The sequence below is a fragment of the Crotalus tigris genome, unplaced genomic scaffold, assembly GCF_016545835.1.
Source record: "Crotalus tigris isolate CLP2741 ecotype Arizona unplaced genomic scaffold, ASM1654583v1 scf7180000024387.2241675, whole genome shotgun sequence".
Lineage (NCBI taxonomy): Eukaryota > Metazoa > Chordata > Lepidosauria > Squamata > Viperidae > Crotalus > Crotalus tigris.
The window spans coordinates 1,910,083-1,929,424 of record NW_024100557.1 but is presented as its reverse complement, the minus strand read 5'-3'; the positions used below and the strand labels follow the sequence as shown (position 1 = coordinate 1,929,424).

General features: G+C 38.3%; 1 protein-coding gene across 2 annotated transcripts in view; it reads left to right on the top strand.

Moving 5' to 3' along the window:
- IL23R (interleukin 23 receptor) overlaps positions 1 to 19,342 on the top strand; it is a 48,241-nt gene that overhangs the window by 7,234 nt on the left and 21,665 nt on the right. For both annotated transcript variants that reach the window (XM_039329118.1, XM_039329119.1), the window contains 6 exons: positions 1,629 to 1,913; positions 3,500 to 3,623; positions 9,323 to 9,486; positions 11,365 to 11,510; positions 14,353 to 14,512; positions 18,517 to 18,599. In XM_039329118.1, the coding sequence (XP_039185052.1) occupies positions 1,629 to 1,913; positions 3,500 to 3,623; positions 9,323 to 9,486; positions 11,365 to 11,510; positions 14,353 to 14,512; positions 18,517 to 18,599 (962 nt within the window). The remainder of the gene's footprint in view (positions 1 to 1,628; positions 1,914 to 3,499; positions 3,624 to 9,322; positions 9,487 to 11,364; positions 11,511 to 14,352; positions 14,513 to 18,516; positions 18,600 to 19,342) is intronic.

Below are 19,342 nucleotides of genomic sequence, written 5' to 3'. Positions count from 1 at the left end.
GATTCAATCCAGCTAACAAGAATTCTTGATTACAATCATCTTTTATATTGGAACTAGGCTTAATTTGATAATGAGATGAACTTAAGGAGGCATGAATTTTAATTTTTCAAAAACAATATGTCTTCTTGGCTAAATGTCAAGAGGCACCAATTTAGTAATATCAAAGCATTTTATTCTCACACGCTTCAATTAATAGAACATTTTTAAAAATCATGTATTCAGAAAGAAGCAATCCAATATCCTTTAGAGCAGAGGTCCCCAACTTTTGGGGCACCAGGGACCGATTACGTGGAGACAAGCTTTTCTGCGGACTGGAGGGGGCGTGGTTTGGGTGCTGCCTGCATCCCACAGATGGGGCTTTGCTAGTTTGTGCAGCCCGGTTTCTGGCATGCCACGGCCCGCTACTGATCTATGGACTGGGGGTTGGGGACCCCTGCTTTAGAGGTTTTGGGCTACAGTTCTATCAGTCCAAATTGGTGTGACCAATTAAAAAGGTTTATTGGAATTGTTATGGGTACATACATCTGGCTAAAGGAAACTATGATTTCTTTCTTCCTCTTTTGGAATCAACTCTAGTTATATGACAAACCACACATTCCTCTTCAAAATTGCTATGGGTTTTTGCCTTCCTGCTTATGAAATATTCAAAAAAAGCAGAAGTTCATTATTATATTTAAACGTGGCACTATTTTAGGCAGGAGTATAAAAATAAATTGCAGATTGTTGTAAGAAAAAGCATAGTTTAGTAGTAAAGTGTATGCTTTACAGCAAGAAGTCAGTCTTTATCACCTTTAAATACAGCTGAAATCCCAGAAAACTACTGCCAATGAATATTGGTAATTCCGGGCACAATAAGTCAATGATTTGACTCAATGTAATGTATCTTCCATCACAGGCTGTAGAAGGACCCATACTGATGTCACACATATCACGACATAATTGTGCAAAAACCACAAAGTATGTAGTTTGTATCAGCCCTGCATACAATTTTTGTGCAGTATAACACTAATGCTATAATGTTATGCTGCACATTACATTATTTGCCTTTCCTGTGTATAGCCATGACTCTCATGTTCCTAATCCAGCCAATCAGCATTTTACTAGCTACAGTAATTCTACTAGACTCAACTTGGTCCCAAGGATGCATTGTACCCTTAAGTTATTTCCTTCGTGTGCACTGGTTCCCTGCTCCATCTCACTCTTACATTTAAATATTTGTTCATTTGTTTGTTTAAAAAGGAACAAGCCTTTTGTCAAGCAAAATGCCAACCTCCAGTATTAATTCCTAGAATGTCTCTGGGATTAGGTAAATACTTTTAAAAGATTATTTATTCATGTTTATTTATCAGATTTTAAAACTGCCACTCTCCCTCACAGAGGGATTCTGAGCAATGCACAAATAAAATATTTAAAAAAACATAAAACTTTATATAAAATTTGAAAGAGGCCAGCAATATTAACAATTTAGTGAAAGTCAGAAAAGGTCTTTCAGGACAATAACTAGCCCCATAGCTGTATGCTCTTTGCGCATGCCCAGCGAGGTTAGGCTACACAAAACATGGAGAATTTACCTCTAATGAATTGCTAAAGTATTCATAGTAATCCTCTCTCCCCATGTTTCTTTTCAGGTATCATAAACTGTTCTGGGCGTGTATGGATAGAACCAGCCCCAATCATTGAAATGGGCCATAATGTTTCTATAAATTGTCATTGCATGGAAAACAACTGTCAGAAAGGGGTACTATCTCTGAGCTTAAATAACGCCAATGTCGAGGATACACTCCTGTCCGTTATAAATCAAACTACAGTTCAGCTCAAACTTCAGAATTATAATGAGCCCTTTTCTATAGTTTCATGCTATCTCAAAAGTTCCGGAAGCCGACTGATATGTGGAACACAGTTTTGCATGGGATGTAAGTATCATTGCTATGCGGCATGAACTGTGCAGTTCTAGAACATCTTAATTAATTTGGGATAATCAAATAGATTTAAAGGTAAGCTTTTGAGGTGATACATGGTTGTTGTTGTTTTAAAAAAATAGCTCATTTTCAGGAGAGCTTGTAGCTTGGTTTGTAGTCCAAGCATTATCTAAACTAAGGGAGCGAGCTGTGTGGAACAAAATGAATGGGACTTAATTCTGAGTAAATATGTACATTTTGTATTCTTATTACACCTGCTTTGAAGTAAACATCTTCAATGTCGGTAAGACATAAACACCAATCTGAAACCTGCATAGTCCAAATAAGTTACATTGTATGCTTCCAGGTTAAGGATTCCAGGTTTATTTCCAAAGAAATGATAAACAAGCATTGCCAACAATAATTTTGGCCCATGTATCTAATTTTTTACAATAGGTAGAAATGATATTGACAGCAGTTTCATATTAATTGGGACTGATTGTATATATCTTCTAGATATAAACATTGGAGAAGTAGTGGGAAATCCTAATTAAAGATAGTTAAGACAAATAGTTAAGAGTCAGAAAGAGAATTCTCCACTTTTACTTGAAAGCCAACACACGACGTCCCAATTCAATCATGAAGCTGATGAAAAACGACCGTGCTTATAGCCATTTCCTTGTGGATCATTTATAGTGTTTTATTGCATCATCAAACTATTGCTATGCCAATAGTAGAATCATGGGGACATCCTTTATATTGTCAGAATGATAGGGCGGGGTGACACTCAGTCCTGGAAACCAGTTACTAGGAAATATTTTTTTGACACTTTCTGAAGAGACCAGTATTGATATAATTTCAGAGACTACATAACAAAAAATGTTAGCTCCAAAGCAATTAAATGTTTTTATGACAATGAATTGCTAGACAAGAAAGTAATTTGTGACAAATACAAAGCATTGTAAAATCACTTAGACCAGGGGTAGGCAAACTTGGCTCTTTTATGACTTGTGGACTTCAATTCCCTGGCTCAGGAATTCTGGGAGTTGAAGTCCACGAGTCATAAAAGAGCCAAGGTTGCGTACCCTTGATTTAGACCAGTGTTTCCCAAACTTGACAATTTTAAGGCATGAGGACTTCAACTCCAAGAATTCCACAGCCAGCAACGCTGGCTGTGGAATTCTGGGAGTTGAAGTCCACATGCCTTAAAATTGTCAAGTTTGGGAAACACTGATTTAGACTATCAATTATATTTACAGAGGACAATTGAAGGTCTTCAAATGAATCTTATTCAAATTGAAGCAAATGTGTCCATAGGCACATCTTAGAGCAGGCATATCAAACTCGCGACGTCTCGGAGCTTTTTTGCCATTGCCAGCAATGGGGTGGGCGCGGCTCCGGTATGATGAAACTGGCCTGTGGGCCAGCAGTTTGACACCCCTGTCTTAGAGGAAAAGGGGACTTGAAGCCACTTTGAATAAATTCATTTTAAATGCAAAGGAGACAGCGAGGAAATGTTTATTCAATAGAGAGTCATGACTGCATATTTTTCTGGGTATGTTTTTCAATCAGCATAATCTTACAAACTCTGTGATTTGTAGATTTGCCTGACAAACCAGCCAATTTAACCTGCATTAAACCTGAGCAATCAAATAATGTGGTCTGCACCTGGAACCCAGGGAAGACAACACACTTAAACACTAGCTACATTCTGTATGTGAAAAGGTAAGAACAGCCTTTATCCCTAGCCAGACATTTTATATCAAGGATCAACAACCTTTAGAGATGATTGGTATGATCACACAATTTTGTACAATGTTGTGAGTGTTCCAGAATAAAAATGAAATATCTGAAGTTTCACTAGAGCTTGCATATTCTTACCTGACACCCTATGAGATCTCCTGCAAGAAACAGAGAATTTGCAAGATTTGGTAGACTCCCAAGATTTTGATCACTTTTCATTTCTTTTTAAAATATAATTTAAAACTTTTTTACTTTTAAAGCGATTCTTGATAAATCACAAAAACAAGAATGAAATAATACCAAAAATGGGCTCAGACACCCTTCTTTCTGTTTTAAGGGAAGTTTTGAGATCTTTTACTTCAGTTTGTGTCCTTTTATTTTGAATTACTTACTTAATTAGCTTCTTATTAGATCTTAAAATGTTTTTATTTTCAATTATCAGCTGCCTAAGTGTCCTTTGGATAAAAAAGTGCTCTCTCTCTCTCTCTCTCTCTCTCTCTCTCTCTCTCCTTCCCTCCCTCCCTCCCTCCACAAATACACAGGGATACTCACACACATACACACATGTAATACTAATAATAATTATCTTCTTCTGAACATTTTAGAATACAAATCTAATTAAAACATAGTCAGAATACTATTTAAAGTGTGTGGTTTCAGTTATCAATTTTTTTTCATTATTTCTGGATGGTTTTTTGAGATAGTTTTTTTTTTTTTAAAAAAAAAAAAAAGCATTGATGTTCAGTGGATATCATCCAGGGATCCTCTGTGCTCTGGAAACTTACATCAATATCTGGTAGGAGAAGCAGCAGCAATTAACAAATTTCATTAGTTTATCTCTCATTTATTGTGATCTAGGTTTTGAGCTTCACTATTCATGTTAACTATACTGAGGATGAGATGCTTAGTGATTTTTTCTGTAAAGATCAACATCATAATAGACCATGGGTGTCAAAGTCACTGCGTCATGTGATGTGTCGCGATGTATCGTGACTTTTTTCGCATTGCCAGAGCTGGGGTGGGTGCAACCTCCGCATGATGCAACTGGCCTGCAGGCTGACAGTTTGTCACCCTGATCATAGACCATCCTTTTGACCAGCAGAGCAGTGGGAAGGAAGGGATTGTTTAATCACTAGGCATTTTACTATATACCCACCCGCTAGCTGGTTTCTGGAGTAAACAAAAATACAAACATAAATTTGTGCCAGGAATCATTGGAAGAGTGGATTGGGATAGAATTTTATGGGCAAAATCAACTGCAGGGATATCATTAAGCATACTGTCGCTCCTCCGTTGACAAATGTAGCCAGCAGAGTCCAGTTTTTATTAAAACAAGCAAACAGAACTCAACCAACAGCATGGCTGGGACTTTGTGATATGTATTTGCCTGTCATGTAAAGTCTACTCCTAAAACTAGGTTAACTACAATTTCAAATCAAACTTTTAAGATATGACAAAATGGTAATTGTGCTGTGGTTTCCCAGCTCGGAGCCACAAACCAAGGTCAAACGTACTAATGCCATACTTCTGATGAGTGAAAAAGAAAAACGTGACCCACTTACATTTTCTGCAAAAAAAGAGGTCACAAAGCCTATTTTTAATTCAAGTTTAAGGCAATAACAAAATAAGTGCCTTTGACTTGATATACAACACACACTTTTATGCAAGTCTGGCAGCACTAATGAGATACAGCACCTCCCAAGTTTATGGTTTTGTTAATTTCCTGAGAACAAGGCAATGTATTGCAGCAGCCTCTCCCAGTCAGTTATCTTCACATGTATTTGATTAAGAGTCCTCATCATGGTTGCAATATGGCCACCCGCTAGGCCTGGGGTAGGTTGCTGGCTCAGGAATTCTGGGAGTTGAAGTCCACGAGTCATAAAAGAGCCAAGGTTGCCTACCCCTGGCCTAGGCTAACTGGGCTAGCTGTTGTGTGCAATGGCCATGAAACCTGTGCCAGGTTTGGAAGTTTTTTGGGCAAGTTATCCTTCATAGATCCCTGACTACAGGTCTTATCCCACTATTGGTCAGAGTAAGATAGCCACTGCAGACACCTGCTTTTTGGTACCTAGAAAAAGGCAGCAACACTGCAAGGTTGTCTCTCTCAGAGGCCAAAATAACTTGATTGGCCTTGTATATTTTGCAAGCTGACTTTTTTTCTGCTTTTATTAACCGTATAACAAAAAAGAATATCCAAAATTATGGTGGCACAATGGTTAAAGTGCAGTATTGCATACAAACTCTGCCCACCGCCTGGAGTTCGATCCTGACAGGCCTCAAGGTTGGTTCAGCCTTCCATCCTTCGGAGGTCAGTAAAATGAGAACCCAGAAAAGTTAGGGAGCAATATGCAAATAATGCTGACATTGTAAACCACCCAGAGAGTGCTGTAAAGTGCCATGGGGAGGTATATAAGCCTCAATTCTATTGCTATTGCTATAAAGAAAGGGGGGGGAGCTAAAATAAAAAAAACAACAAAGGGAGTGCATAAAAGTTGTCAAATAAACATTTCAGTTAATGGAAATCATTTATTATAATCAATCTTACCTAATCTATGTAGAATGCAGTATTGCAGGATAATTCTGCTGACTGCCAGGGGTTTGATCCTCATCAGCTCAAGGTTGACTTAGCCTTCCATTCTTCTGAGCTTAGTAAAATGAGGACCCAAATTGTTGGGGGCAATATGCTGACTCTGTAAACCACATAGAGCAGCGGTTCTCAACCTGTGGGTCGCGACCCCATTTGGGGTCGATCGACCTCTTTTGTGGGGTCGCCAAACGCGGCGACCCGCAATTTTGTCCCCTCCGGGGGCGCGCCGCGCCTCCGGGGGGGTGATGCCGCGCACGCGCGCCGCGCATGGGGGCAGCGGCGCGCCTCCGAAGGGCGCCACCGCGCATGCGCGCCGCGCGTGGGGGCGGCGGCGTGCCTCCGGGGGCGCCACCGCGCATGCGCGCCGCGCGTGGGGGCGGCGGCGCGCCTCCGGGGGCGCCACCGCGCATGCGCGCCGCACGTGGGGGGGCCGCCCCATGAGCGCCGCGCGTGGGGGCGCCGCCGCGCATGCGCGTCATGCGCGGGCCCCCCGCCCCCATGCACGCCGCGCCGCGCATGCGCATAACGTTTGTGTGACGGGGGTCGCCGTCACACAAACGTTGAGAACCGCTGGCATAGAGAGAACTATAAAACTCTGTGAAGAGGTATATAAGTCTAAGTGCTATTGCTATTGATTCATACATTGTTGATAACACTGTTTCTGTAGTATATTTGATAGCTGGGACCATATGTTTATCTTTCTAATGCTGAATAACATGCCTTCTATAGTAGTTGCAAGTAGGGAAGTGATAATCCATTTTATCTGACCAGATATTAAATTCCATGTGATAGGAATAAATGTCAAAAGAATTTTTAAAAGGTGTTAATTGAACTTCAATAGGTTCTTACATTGCATCTTTTTCAAAAGTAAAAAATATTTTAGATTTATAGGAGCTCCATATGAAAATAATTATGTTGTTGGAAAAACAATGAAATGAATATTTCATTTAAATGTGTTTCTGCAGTATCCATCAGGTGCTCCATTTGATATAGGAGTTATTACATACAGTATATTAATCCAATTTTGAGATTCAATATTTTGAGATTTTGTAGTTTTTGAAGTTTAGTCCTGTCCCATAAAAGTTGCCATCTGGACAAATACATTGGTTAAAAGGGTCATTATATACAGAACATTAATTCAGTTTTGAGAATCAATATTTTTTAATTCATATTTTCATATTTTTGAAGTTTATTCCTACCGCATGAAAGCTGACATCTGGACAAATGAAGTGAATATTTGTATAAAAATAGAAGCCAAAATAAAGGGTATTGCTTAAGTTGAATGGGATTTTCACTGCCTTCTTATGGTTTAAGAAATATGGTGAGAACGAGAGAGATGGAAAGAGCTGGCCTTTTAAAGCAGTATTTGCTTACCTAGAAAGAACATACAAGGAAATGACATTGAAAAGGAGGTGGCTATTCCTTTGATTGATAGTCAGAAAGATTTCCAGTGCTGCCATCTCCTTAATGCTGGCTGTACATGGTCAAGAAGGAAAGAGGTCATCATGCACAGCAGATATTCTCATTCCAGCAGTGAGATACTGTATCTCACTATGGTCTTGCTACTGCTACATTTGAAGGCAGTTCTGGCTTTCACAATGGAGACCTCTCTATATAGTAGAAACTGTAAGGTTTCTTCAGCAATATCTTTAATTTTATAGTATTCATTCTTTCATCATTCCACCCAGACTTTATTTTCAGCTTTTCAAGCAGCTCTGAGCCTCTATGTCAGGGGTCTTCAAATTTGGCCCTTTTATGACTTGTGGACTTGAACTCCTCAGCCAGGCACGCTGGCTGAGGAATTCTGGGAGTTGAAGTCCACTAGTCATAAAAGGGCCAAGCTTGAAGACCCCTGTTCTATGTCCCATATTATCAGACCCTCATGATAACTGGGCAGTGAAATTGGAGGAAGGGGGCAAGCTGTCTACTGCCAGTGCTGAAACTTGAGTAGAGCTTCTGACGTGTCTTTTTATTATTACCATTAGTGGCAACTGTTTTTTCAGTCAGTTTCCCTGAATGCCAACCAACATTGCATCCTATTCACAAGCTCTTAAAGGGGAAAGATGGCATGATGGCTTGAAGGAACATGCTGTTTCTGAACTATGATCAGATAAATGCATTTTGTCTGAAGCTCCCAGTTCAGGCTAATTTGATGGTTTATGGCCCTAGCAATTATTATTTGATACACAATAACCTAGATGTGAGAAGCTGAAATTAGCAAGAATCCTATTTTCCTTTCTCCTCAGAATGCATATTATGCAAACAGCCAAATATATATTTTATGTAATCTAAATTTTGATGAAGTATTAACAATACTTATTTTCATGGAGTAGCAAATAATTGTTTCACCAAAGTTTAGGAGTCAAGACATTGAGAATATTATGTATTTTTGCAAACTGCGGTTGATCTTTTGGAGTGAAAACATAGGATGACTCATCATATTCTTTGACTGTTTTAATTTCTAGGTTAATAGAAGTGAGAAAAATTGCAGGGCTTCCAACTGTTTTCTGTGGGTTTGAGAGGTAGAAAAGGTGATAAACAGCAATGTAGAATGATTTTAACTCAAAGGTGACAAAGTAAACATTCCTAATTTGTTTAGACAACTCTCAAGAATATCCCTAAAATAAGTTATTTGCCCCTTTCTACATTTATAATGCTGGTTTGAATTTTAGGCAGAGAAATGAACAGTTGTTTTAAGTTCCATGTATTTCAGCAGGGAGAAAAAATATCTTGGAATGGAAAAACTATCTGGCAGGATAAGACTTATTATCTTTCTGCTATTTTTTTTAATTACAGATTGTTCTCTCTTTTTGAACATGGCCTTGGAAATGATCACTTTTGTTGCGCTGATATTTTATAGGACTGTATTGTATTCCAAAGCTAGCTTCCCTTTGAAAGCAGTAGAATTTAAACAAAATTACCAGTGGCTGGATTATGCTTAACATGTGAGGGGGAAAAGAAAAGTCTACTATAACATGCTGACCCCTAATAACAATGACTTTGCTAGAACAATATTTACAGATCTTGTTTTAGTTACACATTCAAATATTTAACTAGATACGTTTTTATTTCAACTCTTCTTTGATCTTTGTAGTTTATTCACAGAAGAGAACAAGGGATTTGTCTCAAACAGAAGCTCGGTTATTATTCCATTGAATCAACTACAGAAAAATGAAACTCTTTCCATCTCAGTCCATGCTGAAAATTACTTGGGTGGAATTCGTTCAGAGGAACATCATGTTGATCTCAACAGTATAGGTAATATATGATTCAGGGTTTTTTTAAAAGAAAAACTATTTCCCCCTCCCCCAGAAACACATGTTGCAGTTTCCGTGAAATTTGTCACTAGTATTTTTATACTAAAAACTTTCAAAGGAATTTTAGAAGTGGCAGCTTAAAACTTGGAAAGTAAATTCTTGGACACCCTGATCCTTCATTTTATTATTTCTTTGTTCAGTTGTGAACTGCTCAGAGTTGTTGAGACTTCTGCGGCATACAAAGTGAATAAATTATGACCATGATGATTTTGAGAGCCAGACATTATACATATCATGAGATAATATCACTCTGATTTTTTTTAGTTTATAAATTAAGTAGAATTAAAAGACCAAATGTCGCATGAGGATGTTTAAATATTCATACCTGAGTCAAATGGGGAAAGCCCAACAGACATCGGAAACTAAAAATATAAAACATAAAAACTTTATTGTTGTAGAGCAACCTTCCTCTACACCAATGTTACTCTACCTTGGAAATTCTAGAATGTAGGGACTTCAATTTTCAGAATTCCCCAGCCAATATGAGCTCTCCACCAAGAATTCTGGGAGTTAAAGTCAATTCAGTTTGAGCTCCACGTTGGGAAAGATGTCCATGCTCTTACTTATATTTTTGCATGCCTGGCAAAACCCATGACAAGGTCATAATAAAGGACTTCCTTGGTCTCAAATCCATGTTACGAGTTCCAGAGAGCAATGTTCTGTCCCTACCCCAACACATATTCCCCAAAGCAGTCATAAGTGCCAGACTGCAGGATCTCAGTATTCATATTTCTTCTACTTTGTTAGTTGCAGCAAAAAGGGATTAAGTGTCTGTCCTGCTCTGTGCAATCACACTGCAATCCTGCTGTAAGACACAAGAGCTCACAAGACAACAATGGCAAAACTGAAGGAAAATGCCTACTTTTGTAAATTAGTGCCTCTACTGGACACATTTTTTTTTCTGCGAGAATTGGAAATATGATTCACCCAAAGCAAAATTAGGCATTTCCATATGGCACGTGTCCATGTGTGTTCTATAAATTGTTGAGTTGAATAGGGTTTGGATCACTTGTGTCTCAAATCCACCAGTATTGTTAGGGTTGTCACCAGTAAGTCATATGTTGTAGTACCATGTATGATGTGAACTGGAGTGATTTTTGAAAAGTATTGATGAAGAACAATTCTATTTTCTTCTGTTTCTAAGTATGTGAGCTGAAGAAAGGTAGGTCATTTCTGTACTAGTGATTTTCAGTGTTTTCAACAAGCGTTCAATGACCGTTTTGCTAAAATAACAGGAATTGAGGTCAGGCTTTGTATTATTTCTGCAATGTCTGGGTAATGAAGTGAAAATGCTATAAATCGCTAGTGGTGAAACTGGAGATTAAATTTGAGTGTCCTTTTTTTTTAAAAAAAAAAGTCTCACTACTTAGTGAAAATTCTTGAATTAGATTCATCGATAGGTATTAAGTGAACTCTCAAAATAAGAATAACATTCAGGGTAGTGACAGCATTTGGAAAGCACAGTGGGACTCGATCTATAAGCATTAACAAAACAATGTATTTTGTGGAAAGTAACTATATAACAAAAGATCTAAGACAGGGGTGTCAAACTCGCCGCGTCACATGATGTATTACGACATATTGCGACTTTTTCCCCTTGCTGTAGCTGGGGTGGACACAGCTTCCACGTGACGCATACGGCCTGCAGGCCGGCTGTTTGACACCCCTCACCTAAGAAATGAACTGATGTAGAAACTATAGCAGGTGTTATTGTACTTCTTTTGAACTAGAAGAACAATCTTCTAAAATATGCATGTTGGGAAGATGCTAATAATGCTACTGTTGTAAATTAGATGTGCCATTCTTGTGTTTCTTTTAGTAACACCAGCTGTACCTGTTGTTGTTCAAAATAAAACAATAGAGTCTCCAGCATTCAAGACTATAATACATTGGAAAAGGCAAACAGCAATCAAGGAGACGTATTGTGAGGAGCGATATAAAGAGACAATAAGTGACACTTGGCATGTAAGACATTGGCTTTCTTCCTTCTTCCAATTAGCAGTGAAGTTTTTAATTGATCCCAGTATAATTCCATTTTATAATTCAGTTGGATGATGATAACTTTGTAGACTCAATATTTTGATTTTGTGGTGAAACATTTCCTCTAGACCAGGGGTGTCAAACTGCCAGCCCATAGGCTGGACGCATCACCAGGAAACCGTGCCCACCCCATTGCCGGCAATGGGAAAAAAGCTCTGATATGTCACGTGATGTCACGTGACGTCGTGAGTTTGACATGTCTGCTCTAGACACAGGGTTTACATTGTATATGCCTGTATTTCTCCAAAACAGATTTAAACTTTATTATATATGCAGTAGGAGCTTTTATCCAAATATTCCCTTCACGAGAATTACAGAAGTCTTCAGATTTACGGAAGTTGGGAAAACAACAGATCCTAGCAGTTAATAGCAGCAATGCTTAGTAGGGTTCATTTTGTAAAATGGTTAATAAGTTGTGTGTGTGGGTATGTGTCTGTGTCTGTGTGTGTGTGTGTGTGTGTGTGTATGAAATGCTTATATATACTATTTGAAAATAAATATGTATGTGTGCATTTGTGTGTGTGCATGGGTGAGTGGTTGTATGAACACTTTAAATATTTAGAAGCACCACAGTATACAAATGTATAAGAAAAGATATAGGAATAATATCTTTCTTATATTCCAGAAAGAGCAATAGATAAAACAACACATAATTGAACTTGTTTTCATATGCATATAATCTGGATTTATAGCTTTTCTCTCTTTGATGCTACAAAGATAAATTACACTTTTTAAAATAACAACAAAATCGTCAAACAATTCAGGTTCACATTAGACCTAAAACAGCTTTCCTCATCTATCCGCTATTTTAGGATTTCAAATTCTATAATCTTTTTAATTGCTAAAATATTTTTTATTGTGGCAGGATGTAAATAAAAGAATCATATCCTTTGCCATGATGAATGGAGTTTATAGAAAACTATAAAGATTATCAGGAGGGCAAAGTTGATAAGAATACTTGACCTGTGATCCATTCAGTGAATTACAAGTGATTATTTGGTATAGTTCTGGCTATACAGTTTGAAAAGTTTTTATTTTATAAGAAAGATAAATCTAAACAGTGTCTCCCATGTTTTAATAAATATATAATTGAAGAATGCATTTATTAATACAACTGAAAGAATGCCATACCTATATATTTTTATATCTTCAGTACAGTATGCAATTCCTAGACTGATTGAGTTGAATGCATGGCTATTCTATGAATGAACAAGCTGATATAGAAAGGTGATAGTGCTGGGATGCAGTGAATCTTCCTTTACCCAGCCTGTGATGACTCTTCTTTCTCCACTATATCAGAGATCCCCAACCTTTTGGGCACGAGGGACCGGTTACGTGGAGAGAGGTTTTTCCGCGGACCAGAGAGTGTGTGTGGTTTTGTGTGCTGATTGCATTCCGTGGATGGGGCTTTGCTTGTTTGTGCAGACTGATTGCTGGCATGCTGCAGACCAGTACCAGTCCATGGACCGGGGGTTGGAGACCCTTGCACTATATCATCTCCAGAGTAGCAAGCCAGCAGACACAGAAAGATATGGGGGTCCATAGGTGGAAGCAAAGGGGCAAGTGACTAATCAAGTTTCATATCATGACATCAAACACAAAACTAACATACTAAGACTTTGGGGCACATGTACAAAAAAAGAATTTGCATGATGTTGTCACTTTTGATGCAATCTCAGTTTGTTATAGATAAGTATGTTTTCCTCCCTCCCTTTAGCACGAACAAAATGTTGCTAACCACAGAGTAGGAAGGAGATATGTATTATCTTTGCATTTGCTTTTTAGAAAATTAAATATATACATAGCTGTAAACGTGATGGAAAGATCGTTTCCTTTAGCACTACTTTAACTTAAATTCTTTCTCAGATAATCCCAAAACAGACTGAGTAAGCATCATTGTTCTAATTTAGTGGTTCTCAACCTGTGGGTTGGGACCGCATTTGGGGTCGAATGACCATTTCACGGGGGTCGCCAAACAACGCAGTCCGCCATTTTCCCCCCCTTTTTCTTAGCTGTGCTACTCCCTTTTATTCTATTGGCTTTTGAAAGCCAATAGAATAGACTCTCTTGAATAGAGTCTAATTCTATTGGCTTTCAAAAGCCAATAGGAATTGTCCAGGCTGTCTCTGCCCTGCTGAGTCCGCCAAAAGTCCCATTCTGCAAACGGTGCTGCACCAGTTGAGTAGTCCTCAACTTACGACCGGTTGAGTAGTCCTCAACTTATGACCGGTTGGGGGTCGCGGCATTAAAAAGATTGAGAACCACTGTTCTAATTAAATTCAGGTATATTATCTTAACAGAAATGCTGAGAGATCCAATGATGAACATATAGTTTGTGATTGAACTCCAGAAACTTCTGAGTGTCTATTGAGTGTTGCTATCCAAACATGACTTTGAGGCAAAAGTACATCTCATTAAGTAAAATAAATAGGAATATTCCCAAATGCAGCCAAAATAATTTTTATTGCCATCTAAGTCATATTCATCTGGAATCTAACATTATTACCCATATTGCTGTTTTTAATGTCCCTGCTTTGAGGATGCTAGCCCTGAGAATGCGCTATTTCTGTTTGATTTATTCAATTATCACTGATTTTAAAAAAAGGAGAGGTTGACTGTTAGGAAAACAAACTACAACAGTAAATCATATTTGAAAACAGAATTAATTTCCACTATAGATGGAGGCTTTGGGGTTCACACCAAGCTGTGTAGGAACCAAAGATTTAGGCTGAGTACAAAATTGGATTTTACTGTTTCTCTGTTTTAGGTGAGAGACTGGGATGCTAATTTAAGAAACGAACTTTACACTGAGTACAACTTAGATGCAAATACAAAGTATGAGTTTCAAATTAGATGCAAACTAACTCACCCCAGAAGCTTGTGGAGCAGATGGAGTGAGTCTACAGTATATCTTACTCCAGAGAAAGGTGAGTTTCACTCTTTTTTTCTTGAACATCTTTTTCAAGTCAAAGAAAAAAGATTCCACAGAGAATGGTTAAAGAATTGAAGCCACTATAAATCAACTAATTAGAGGTTTCTGAGTATTTTCAGCAAAAAGACAGCTGTCACTCAGGAACTGGAATACTAGTTTATATCTTTTTGCTCTTGTTTCCTGTATCATTTTCATCATCTTCTTTCAGCTTTTATATGTAGTCCTCGACTTATTGATCATAATGCAGTTGGAATTTCCATTGTAAGTCATAATGGTCATGAGTTGAGGCACCCACATAACTGACTTCATTTTACAACCTTTTTTGAGACAGTTGTTAACTGAACATGGCAGTCATTAAGCAAATGTCACCGTTATTAAGCAAACACTTTGGCTGTTAAGCAAGTAAATGCATTACGTTGCGCTTTTTTTTTTTTTGCTAGAAATTGGCTCCAAAGGCTGGTTTCCAGCAAAAAAAAATCATAAATTTCATCGGATGACAGTGGAAGTCTGTAATCAAACATATAGGCCAGCCTGTTTCCAGGGGGTTGGAAATGTGGTCATGTGACTTGGGGGGAGGGCGTCAGGTGCCACTGTCCGAAATCTCTCATTGGGTCACAAGTACCTTTTGGGGGCCACATTGTAACTTTGAATGGTCACTAAACAATCGTTCATTGAGTGAGGACTACCTGTATATGCAGCTAATGTGGCAGCCTTGAACTGCTTTTTCCCATACTGAAAGTGGCTGGAAATGAAGCCCATTGAAGACATTACTGTCAATCCATTTTTCAGCATTGGCATTCATGTTAGTCAGGATCTTCATTCCAGATGGCAGATACCACCTCCTTTATTCCTTCTAACTTGCTGGGGAAAGCAAGTATCAATCACTTCATTTGACGCAGGCAGTCTTTGGGGATAAGAGTTTTCCATTGATGTTCTTTTGCGTAAGGCACCCCCCAATGCTTTTCCCATTCCCCTTATCTGCCAGTGGACAGGTGGGTGTGGTGGCAAGGACTCTTCTACCCTGCTTTTTGCTACAGTACTTAGGCAAGAGGAGATTGGCAGAGCCCTCATCCATTTAAAAAAAATGAAAGGACAGACCATGCTTTCACAGATTAATTTGTAAAAGAAAAAGTGTACTTTTTCACCAGTCCTCCACCAAACCTTTTAAAAACAAGTGGAGGGCAAAAGTTCAGAGCTTTACTGGTCCACAATGGGAGTATCCTTTCAGAAGGAGCAGGAACAGTGGTGGGAGCCAGCCAGTTTGCACCAGTTTGGCAGAACCGGTAGCTAATTTTTTGTTGCCCAGGTCCAGAATGGACTTCCAGAAGTTGCATCCACACAGAGAACTGGTTGTTCACATATTTGAATCCCACCACTGAGCAGGAAGCCTTCCATGAGAAGGCCATGGAAGACAGCAACCAATAACCAGAGAGATGGGGTTTTCTTACCATGTTTTCCATGGGCAAGCTGGAAGAGAGATATTTGGGTAGAAAGAAAGGAAGCTCAACTATACAACATTTCTTGAGCTGAGGGAAATTGTAAAACATTATTTTTGAAATGGAGCGAAAAAGAAAGGGTGGAGGTTGTCTTTATGTGGGTTAGGGACAGATTGAAGACAACATATGCTCCTGTCTTTGAGCAACCAACCTCAAACTGGGAAAAGCAAGACATGGGAACCAGTCCTTAGGCATTTAATGGAAATAATATGTCTAGTATAATTCATATCAAATTGCAGAAGTTCAAGATAAGAAACCCCACTCTTTATTTGGTCCTTGCCAGTCCTACTACTGTCAAATTTAGGGATAACCTAGTCTGCTTTTTGCTATCTCATTTCACCTGAGTATTTAAAATAACAGCGACTGAGGATAAGAAAGCAATTTTAAAAAGTGAGTTGACCTAACCAGCCAAATGCTCTACAAAAGAAGGAATATTATTGCCACTGGGAACTCACTCAGGAACAGGAGAGATCTATGTAGGCTTAGCAGTAAAATACCTCCAAGCTTTTTTTCTCTTTCCCTTTGATAGTTACCACAAGCCATGTGCTCTAAGGAGAAACTTTCTAACCTCAGTAAGAAATACAACATATTGAGATACAACTCTGGTTAGCCCACAGTTTCATTCTTTTTTGTCAACCTCATGTAAAAGTTTAATAGTTATATTACAAGAAGCCATATTATCATATATATATATATATATATATATATATATATATATATATATATGAATGATCACATATATATATATATATATATATATATATATATATATATATATATATGTATGTATGTATATGTATATGTATATATGAATGATCACCAAGAGAAAGTAGTAAAATTTTAATAACCAAGCTTTTGTTGGGACCACCCAACATCGTCAGAAGCTTTCTCTCTAGCGTCTGCTTTTAAACCCTGACGATGTTGGGTGGTCCCAACGAAAGCTTGGCTATTAAAATTTTACTACTTTCTCTTGGTGATCGATATTTATTATGGATAATATACCCAAGAGTCGAATTTTTAGCTGTATAGTTTATATATATTTTACAGGAAGTCATATTATTAGAGAATTAGTGACTCCTGCTGACAGAACTGGGTTCTACATATACATATACCTATACCTATACATATACATATGCCATGGTGGGGCAGTGGTTACAGTACTGCAGGCTAACTCACTGCTCACTCCAGGAGTTCAATCTTGACTGGCTCATGGTTGACTCAGCCTTCCGAGGTCAGTAAAACAAGGAGACAGATTGTAGGGGTCAATATGCTGACTCTGTAAACCGCTTAGAGAGGGCTGAAAAGCACTATGAAGGGGTATATAAGTTTAAGTCAGGAATGTCAAACTGCCAGCCCATTGGCCGGACGCATCACAAAGAAACTGCGCCCCCCCCATTGCCAGCAATGGGGAAAAAGCTTCGATATGTCGCGCGACATCATGTGACATCGTGAGTTTGACATGTCTGGTCTAAGTGCTATTGCTATTTCTACATTCTGATCTGAAATTCATCAGGTGAACCTTTCCCCATAATTTCCTATTAAAATTGTCATTTCCTGAATGTATTAGCTATTGGAAGTCCTTATTTGGCAAAGTCAGGCAGCTTTGTGATACTTTTATTTTGAATCTGTTGTATCTTATGCAGTTGTTATTCTGTTCTCATTGTCAGGGAGAGGGGAGAAATGATGATATGTTCAATACTTAAAAAGTTTCCCAGTACAGTACTAACATAACATACTTATATAAAGTTAACTTAGTTTACACCATTGCCCCAATTTTCTCTGAATAATCCATTGAACCAGAAACTGATAACACTAACCGAGTTCACATAACACACTAAACTTAAATATGATTTGACTAGATTGTGATTCAGCATGTTTTGTGAATAAGGCCTGCCTTTTATGTTTCAACTGAAAACCTGAACTTGGGTTGATAAAGTAACAGCTAATAGCTACTTACTGATCTATTACATAATTTATTAATAATTACTGGGTATCAGTACTACTTATGGGTAGGTACAAACTCAGTTATAGGTAGTTTTCCTCTCCAGCAAGTTGGTAGAGAAGCTGTCACTCTCCATATTACTGAGGCAAATCAAACAGTATAGGTTCAGTAAGTGTTATTATTCAACAACAGTTCTAGAAAGAAATGAAGGAAGCATCAGTCAGTTTACCATTGATTGAAAAATGGAAATGTGGCCATCCCATAGATTACTAGTATGTGATTGGATCTTCCGCAGCTCTTGATATTAAAGCTATTTGCTATAATATAGTAGCTTCCTATATAGTGTAGTAGTAGCCTCCTACACTATCTTTCCAAAATGCTCTCATTTTCCATGCTTGTGTATTATCTTTTAAAATCTATTTTAAAAAACAGCTCATTTGCTCCATTATTATAATTATTCCTCAGTGTAAGAGCAATGCTATAATAGAAGAAGTCATTCTCTTATATATTTTTGTCATATGTTTCTGTTATTACATGTTTCTCCCCTCTTTTTAAATACAGAACCAGCTGCGGTACTTGATGTATGGAGGAAATTTGGGCCAGTTAATCCCAATAGTACCCAAGAGGTGACTGTCCTGATCAAGGTGATAATAAACATTTAAAAAAACAATAGAGATTATCATTTTAGAAAATAATTTAGAACTGAGAAAGGAAATAAAATCCAAGTGCCACTGTGAGAGTGTGGGTCAAAAAGTCAAGAGGGCAGATGTGACACAGTCAATTCCACCCTTTTAAATGTTTGTTGATTATGCAATGTACATTAAAATGGGGTGAATACTGCTTTATGTATTACACTTTGCAGCAGACCTGGTCTGTTTACCTCAATGGTTCCAAAGGATTGTGAGAGAAGGGCCAGATTAATAATCTAAACCAGGGGTGTCAAAACCGCGCCCACCCCATTGTCAGCAAAGGCAAAAAAGTTGCGATACGTTACAATACGTCACATGACATTGTGAGTTTGACATCCCTGATCTAAACTGGCTGTGGGAAAGGGCAACTGGTGAGGCTGTAATTTCTTCTGCTTCTGTGAAAAACAGTGGAAAACTTATCTGGGCCAATGGGCTAGATGAGGGTATAGCTGGTTTTTCTCCTGGTCCATTACCTGAGAGAAGGGTAGTTGGAAGATGATGTATGGGATGAAGTTGGATGTCCAGTGTCATATGGGCAGATGTACCAAATAGCGGATGCTGGATGTTAGGCAGAAGTACCATTACATAGGGGGGTGTTTGTCACATCCTATATTGCACTATATATGCAAGAGTGTGGTGATGTAAGCCTTTCATCTGGAGATGGGAGCACATCAGCTGGAGGAACTGGATGTAGTGCT